Source organism: Caenorhabditis briggsae, assembly GCF_000004555.2.
Source record: "Caenorhabditis briggsae complete genome, chrIV, whole genome shotgun sequence".
Taxonomy (NCBI): Eukaryota; Metazoa; Nematoda; class Chromadorea; order Rhabditida; family Rhabditidae; genus Caenorhabditis; species Caenorhabditis briggsae.
Window position 1 is genome coordinate 2,530,923 of NC_013487.2, and position 7,594 is coordinate 2,538,516.

Below are 7,594 nucleotides of genomic sequence, written 5' to 3' on the forward strand. Positions count from 1 at the left end.
TTTTGTAGTTTTTAATATAAAAATTGACCTTTTTCCTATGATCTACGTATTCAAAACCTTCCAAACTTTTGAAAAAAAAAAAGAACAAAGAGAAAAAAGAGAGATGAGACAACGAAAAAAAAACCAAATTTATTGTTTCCTGGTGGATAACTTTTCGGATTCTCCCATGGGGAAAAAAGAGAGCCGGAAGGAATGTGCCAGATTGCTTTTCGAGAACTTTTTCCGAATTTTTTTGGGTCACCACAAATGTTCTGAAAATTAATTTTGAATTTTTGTTTTTGAAAACATTTTATTCTGCTTCAAAAAACTCATAAATTATAGGCTAAGCTTAAAAACTTGCTGCATGTGTTTTACATTCCCTAATTATTCAATTTTCTCAAATTAAAAAAAATGCATATCTGAAGAACTAAAAATTGATTTTATTTATCACTAGCATGACAAAATCCAAATTTCCTAAAATTTCAAAAATTGCAAATTACAAATTTTTAATGTATCTCAATTTCTATAATTCTGTTAATTTCCTTATTTCTCTGATTCATTCCTTCTATTTCGGAGCTCAAAAATTGTAATTTTTCTCCCACTTTTTGTTTCACCCAATACCCCCAAAACTTCCTTTCTTTTTATCTATTCATGCACTTTTTGACAGTTTCATAATATTCATATATTTTTCTGGGTATGCTTTTCTGGACTCGGGGATAATTCCAACGATACATCTCCGCTCTAGCGCACTATCTATCACATTGCCATAACTATCAACTTTGAGCTCATTTATCTCATTTCCTGTGAAAGATAACGAAAAATAGTCAAATAACAAATTTTTTGTCATAATATTAAAAACGTTTTGTCAATTGACCATTTTTTGATATTTGTCACATGAACCGAGATAAATTGGCTATAATTTATTACAGTATTGACAAAAAAAAGTATTTCGAATTTTGCCGATTTTCAATTGTAAATGGTTAACTTTGGAGTCCTAAAAAATGGTCCAGATCTTCACGATTTGTCTGAAAATGTCATAGTATACTGAACAAAAATAGAGCGTCAACTTTGTAATTGACAAATTTTTTGTAAAAATTCATCCAAGTGAGATATACCGCTTATCACAAGTCTTAACACAATTGTTGCATTTGATTGATTTCAAGCGGTATATCTCACTTGGATGAATTTATAAAAACGTTTCGGGCAGATCGAAAAAAGTCTGAACCACTTTTTTAGGGATCCAAAGTTGGCAATTTTTTACTGAGAATAGGTGGAAGCGCTCTAAAAAGTTTTTTGAAAATTTACTGTTCCGTGTACATGTGAAAGTTAAGAGAAGTTTTCAAAACGTAATACGGTTGATTGTCGAAAAAGTAAAATTCGAAAAAAAGCAGTACTACAGGAAACGGATACTCTGTGTAGCAGTAGTAGTAGTAGAGAAAACAACAACAGCAACAAACTTTTCGACTCTTTGTATCTCTTTTCTCTCTCTCTCTCTCTCTCTCTCTGTTTCTCTCTCTCTCGCTCAAATGTCACATCAACTACTTGTCAGTAATCTAAACCACAAATACCAAACGACTTAATCTCTTCTTCTTTTTTCTATTGAATCCAGAGAGACCTCATTACAATATGTCAATCTTTTGAGGAGATTTATGTTTGTACTCCATTTAGATCCATGAGGAAACTCTGGAATTCCTTTTTGGAACTTTTAATTCCACATTCCTATGTTTTTTTTCTGAAAGACCCACACTACTAATAATTAACGTTAAAAAAAATTACAGTTTCATGAATATGTTGTAGCGGTGAAATTTCATTTTTCAGAGATCTCGAGATATTCAGTTTTGAACAATTATAAAGTGCGAGTTTTCGTCTTTCAAGAATGAGAATTTTTCCGTTTTTCCAAGATCTATGAATTCTTAAAGGCACAAAATATAAATATGCTTCACAAACCACTTTTTGTTGGTATTTTAATGCTTCTAGTAGCAGGTAGCTAAGTGATTTCCAAAAATACTGCACCAATCATAAAAAAGACTTGGTGGTTGAAAATTACCGAAAACGTTTTCAGTTTCCAAACATTCCTAGTAGAGAAAACAACAACAGCAACAAACTTTTCGACTCTTTGTATCTCTTTTCTCTCTCTCTCTCTCTCTCTCTCTCTCTCTCTCTCTCTCTCTCTCTTTCTCTCTCTCTTTCTCCCTAATACCAACTCAAAGAGTCAATATTTGTCCCACTTTTTCCGCGAGCCTGTCTACTCATCCTTTTCACCCCCCGATGTCAATTAGCAATTGGAGCAAAACCGAGAGAGTGAGAGACGCAGAGAAATAGATGGAGCCTTTGTCGTACAGTCACCAATGTTTTGATTCTTATATTTTCTAGCTGAAAAGTTTTTCTTTGTGAAAAATTTGAATATTTTTTTGTTATTGTAATGTATCATTTCTCCCTATTCTCCCATTGTTGTAAAAAACTGATACATCATATCATAAGACACTTTTTTTACGTTTTTTTCTTGCTTCTTTTCTTGTTAGGGGACTAGGCTACAGTACCCTCTGGTTTCTACAGTACTCCATCAAAAGTTTTAGGATCCATTAGAGGCTCAAACTCAATTACAGTACCCGCTAACTTTAAATCTCTAGAATGTATTCCACAATTTTCCAATTTGTCTGAAAATTTCAGATTATACCAAACAAAAATAGAGCTTCAATCTTGTAGTTGACAAGTTTTCTCTAGCTCTTTTGGTTTTTGAGATGTGCGCCTTTAAAAGTACCGTAACCTGCTGTCTCTCGAACTGTAGAGCATCACCATCTTTAAAGGCGCATATCCCAAAAACCAGAGAAGCTAGAAAAAAGTGGTCAATTACAAAATTAAAGCTCTATTTTTGTTTAGTACACTCTGCGATTTTCAGGCAAATTGGAAAATTTTGAACTACTATTTTAGGGTTTCAAAGTTAGCAATTTTGAACAAAATTTTTTCGGCAATTCGGCAACTCGGCAATTTGCCGAACATATGTTTCCAGCAGTTTGTCATCGAATGCCACCGATGTGTTTAGAATCCTCAACTGTTTTTTCAATTAAAAAAAAACAAAAAAAAATTGAAAAAAAAATTTTGAAAAATCTTCGGTGAACCCATGAGCATATTTGTGAATTTCTTCAAAAATTAAATGCCTGTTTTTATTCTGGAAAATGCCTATTCATAACGAGAAACTCCCGAAAAACATGTTTAAATTGCGTAAATTTTATTCCAGAGCCAGTTATGGCACCTTAAAATAAAACGAAAAAATTCTGCAAAATTTTTGGGATCGGGAGAATCGAACCTAGAACTTTCCTCCTCTGAACTTGCCATTTTACCACTTTACCACACTGCTGATTGAAATCTATTGTTTTAAAAGAAATACACTATTCCGTGAAAAAAATTTCACGAGAAATTGCTTAATCATAGGGAAACTTTTCTAGGTCATAACTCAGCTCACGTGAGCATTTTGCTGATTTTTTTAACAGATTTGGGATTCTCATAAGCTCTTCTATCTGCTCCCAAAATTTCAAAAAAAGTTAAATCTGCTCCCTCAAGTAACTCACTTGTAAGGAAACTTTTCTGTGTGTGTGTGTGTCCGTCTCGGACATTAACTTGAATAACTCAAAAGGGCTTGGGACTCCTATAGTTGTGTGTGGTATGTAGTCATGGACTGCCGATGTCTATGGTGTACTGGGCCTTCTAGCTAACAGGGAAGCTACAGTGTTGAGAATCGAAATTTTCAAAATTATGCTCAAACTCAATAAAACTTCACAAAATTTTGCAAAACGGTTTTTTGGCCTATTTATGTGTTGCCTGCATAAAATAGAGCACAAATCTTCAGAACTGGAAAATTTTGAAAATTTCGTTTTCTTTTGTATATCACTTGAATTTCGATCCTGTGGACTACTGGAAATGGGTCATAGTAGTTTCCTTTTGAATACAAGGTTCTTAAGTTATGCAGAAAATTCCAGAACATTCTAGAAAATTCCAGAAAATCCTAGGAAGTTCCAGAACATTCTAGAAAATTCCAGTGAATTCAGAAAATTCTAGAACATTATAGAAAATTCCAGAAAATCCCAGAAAGTCCCAGAAAATTCCAGTAAATTCCAGAAAGACCCAGAAAATTCCAGGAATTTCCAGAAAGTTCCAGAAAATTCTAGAACATTCTAGAAAATTCCAGTAAATTCCAGAAAATTCTAGAACATTATAGAAAATTCCAGAAAATCCCAGAAAGTCCCAGAAAATTTTTTTCTCAACAACCAATTTTTTTTTCGAAAAAAAATGTGACTCAAGTTTCAAGTGGCTCATAGTCAACTTGACCTGAAACTTTCCTTTGACGTGACTAATGCAATTCCGCTCTACTGAGAATCCAACTTTCTATGGATTTTCAGTAGAGCGCATTTGCATTAAGCATATTCATCTACAAAAGTATAATCAAAATATTATTCCCTCTTACCCAGATACAAAATTCGTGAAACTGCAAAAAAATTTTTTTTCAAGGAATTTTTTTCTTTTGAATAGTGTGAGAAACCTAAATTCTTGTGATAATTTTCTATACTTTTTTCCCACAGTTTTTGATCTTTTTTGTTCCTTTAAAAATGACGAATTTGAATTTTTCAATGCATATCCTCCATTTTGTACGTCAGAGCGCTCTTGCTGACATCATTTGAACTGTGTGGGTGGGGTAGTTTCAATGCTTCCGATTTTTCATATTAAACTGATAAGAAAAAAATTCTAGGTCATCAAATTGCCAATATTGCCTATAACAGCAGAGGTTATTGTTTGGGAAAAAGGGAATGTGTTGATTCATTTCTTAAGATCCGCCCCTTTTTTTTGTATAAGAACTTGGAGAATTATTCAAATTTTTGCATTTTTTCAGAATTTTTTTTCTCACGCCTTCCCTCTTCTCGTTAATGAAATCTGATCACCCAGTGCCTCGCCCTCTCAATTACATTTATTTTGTTTCCAGTTTCGGGTCAGCACACATACATATATTTATTCAAGACACACCACTCCAGAAGACTCCAGAAGACGTCGTCTCCAGATGAATGGAAATGGGGAAAATGGTGGAAAATCCGAAGAGAAGCAGAAATTGCTCGTCGTCACTGACGAGGTTGTCGAGATGAATCGCGTTTCATCGGCCAGATTTCAGGTTGGACTTAATTTTTTGATTTTTGAATTTTTTTTGGAAAAAAACCGAAAATTGACAGAAAAAAAGCCTATTTTCGGCATTTTTCTCTGAAAAAATCCCGGAAATTCGATGAAAAAAATCGGTAAAAATGTCGAAATTTTGTTGAAAATTCGCCAAAAACACTACCGTAACTCAAAGGCGCAACACTAAAAATTGTAAATTGAGTCTCGCCGCGAAATTGAATTTTTTTGAAAACATAAAAAACTAATAATTTCAGCGATTTTAAGCAACAATTTTATTCTGCAAAAATAAATATCAATTAATGTAGCAATTTCCGACTCGTTTTGTTGGAAAATCTGGAAAATTCGCTGCCGTAACTCAAAGGCTTAAGCACTAAAGCTGTAAACTGAACTTCGCAGCGATTGAAATTAAAGGTGCAACACTAAAAATTGTATATTGAGTCTCGCCACGAAAACACTTTTTTTTTGAATAAAAACTGAAAATTGAGCGACTTTAAGCAAACATTTTTAGAAATTTGTCTTCAACAAAATTATTAAATTAAAAATCTGCAATTTTTAGCACTTTTCACTGGAAAAATTCCGAAAATTCGCTCAAAAATCGCTGGAAAAATTAAATCGACTACTGTAGAAGTTCAAAGGCGCACACTCTCTTTCTCTGTCTCGGGTTTCGTTGTGATCGCTTTTTTGTTGTTTTTTCGAAAAAAAAAACAGTTTTCTCTTGAAAATTTTCGAAAAAAAAACAAGGAAAATCAAATGAAATTCGCGAAATGAGTCGAAAACCGTCGACATATTCATCGCCGGGCGAGCTGAACGGTCGATTCGAGGTAGAAATCGTCGAGCAAAAGGGAAAAACCTAAAAAATTCCGGAAAAAATTTTAAAAATCAATAATTCCAGGTCAGTAAAACCAATGACGAGGAGAATGGCGAGGAGATGGTGCGTAAGCTGAAAAGTGGCAGCGAGCCGCCACCGCCCGTGGCTCAGGAGCACGTCACGATGGTGACAAGGAAAATGAGTGCGACAGGAAGATTTATGGTAAGGAAAATGACAAAAATAAACAATTCGAGTCTTAATATTAGCAAAATCGATATTTTCAGCCTAAAATTACCCAAAAAAGTTGAATTTCAGCTCGAAAAAAATTTTCCAAAAAAAATTGTTTTCAGGAAATTCTGGGATTTCTCACTTTTTTTGCTAGTTAATTTTTGACCGATTTTTGGCACATTTTCAGTCAATAATTAATTAAAAATTTTCAAATTTCCCGCCAACCCTCTTAAACACCCATTTCCAGGTAACATCAGACACAAATCCGGGTCAACTCGTCGCCGAAATCGCCAACGAACTTGACGTCATCACTCCGCTGGAAGCTCCAGAACGTTCTCCGGCGTCCCGCGCCAAGGGTGTTCATTTCTCAGTGGGAGATAAGGATTCCGGGAGTATTTCCGATGAAACAGAGGACCGGAAAAAGGAAAAAGACCATAGTCACGAGAATCAGACGACGTTTAATATGAAGAGTTGGAGGAATATGCGAACCATCGAACATCCGCCGATTATCGATTTCTATCGGAATTCAATCGATACCGATGCGGTCTTTAATAGGCCATCGATGGCTCAGTTGATTCATGGAAAACAGCATAATGAGGAGGATTTGGGGTTCGAGGAGCTGAATGTGAGGGTTTGGGAGCGGAGCTTAACTGAAAAAAAATTGAGAAAAATCGATTTTTTAAAAACTCGCTCCACTGAGAAATTGCGCGAAAAAGTTCATTTTTCAACATTTTTCAAATTTTCAAAATGCAAGTTTGCTCTACTGAACAATCATGCCCAGAAGGCGCAGCCACACAGAGGTGATGAACGAGTGGCGCGACAGGGACCTCCGCATCGTTGTTCCTTCTGGCTCCGATGAACAGTCCAGTAGAGCGAGCTTTCATCTTTCAATTTATAAAAATATCGAAAAGTTTGAAAAACCCCCCTTCCAGAGCGCCCTATCTCCTTCTTCTGACACAGAACTATCTGAAATCCGTAGCTCCGTGGGTATGAGCAATTTAGTATCTGAGGAGATTGCTCAGATTGATCGTGAGACGAGCCGATTAATGGTAGAGGAGGCATTCCATAGAAGAACCCTTCGAAAATTGAAACGAGATCGGAATATCCTTTTGGTTCGAAGATATCGACTTTTCGATTTTTAAACTGATTTTTCGATTTTTTGAAAATTTTCGGAAACATTTTTTATCAAAATCCCTCTGATTCGACCTTAAATGTTCTTTAAAATGGCTCAAAACTCGGATTTTTAGTTCAAAACTGCGCAAGTTCGCTCTGCCGAACAGTCATGTTCAGAAGGCGCAGACACACGGAGGTGATGAGCGGCGGGCGCGACAGGCGACCTCACATCCGCCTCAATGCGTCTTCTGGCTCCAGTTCAGTAGAGCGCGCTCCCATCATTCCCTATGTCGACTAACGAGGGGA

The 7,594-nt window shown here is 35.4% G+C and overlaps 1 protein-coding gene across 1 annotated transcript in view; it reads left to right on the forward strand.

The window, feature by feature from the left end:
* Positions 1–5,029: 5,029 nt before the first annotated feature.
* The window catches only part of Cbr-nkcc-1, a gene marked incomplete at both ends in the record, with an annotated part of 13,161 nt that continues 10,596 nt past the window's right edge, over positions 5,030–7,594 (forward strand). The window contains 3 exons of the mRNA XM_045244917.1: positions 5,030–5,137; positions 6,032–6,250; positions 6,423–6,975. Of these exons, the coding sequence (XP_045096571.1) occupies positions 5,030–5,137; positions 6,032–6,250; positions 6,423–6,975 (880 nt within the window). The remainder of the gene's footprint in view (positions 5,138–6,031; positions 6,251–6,422; positions 6,976–7,594) is intronic.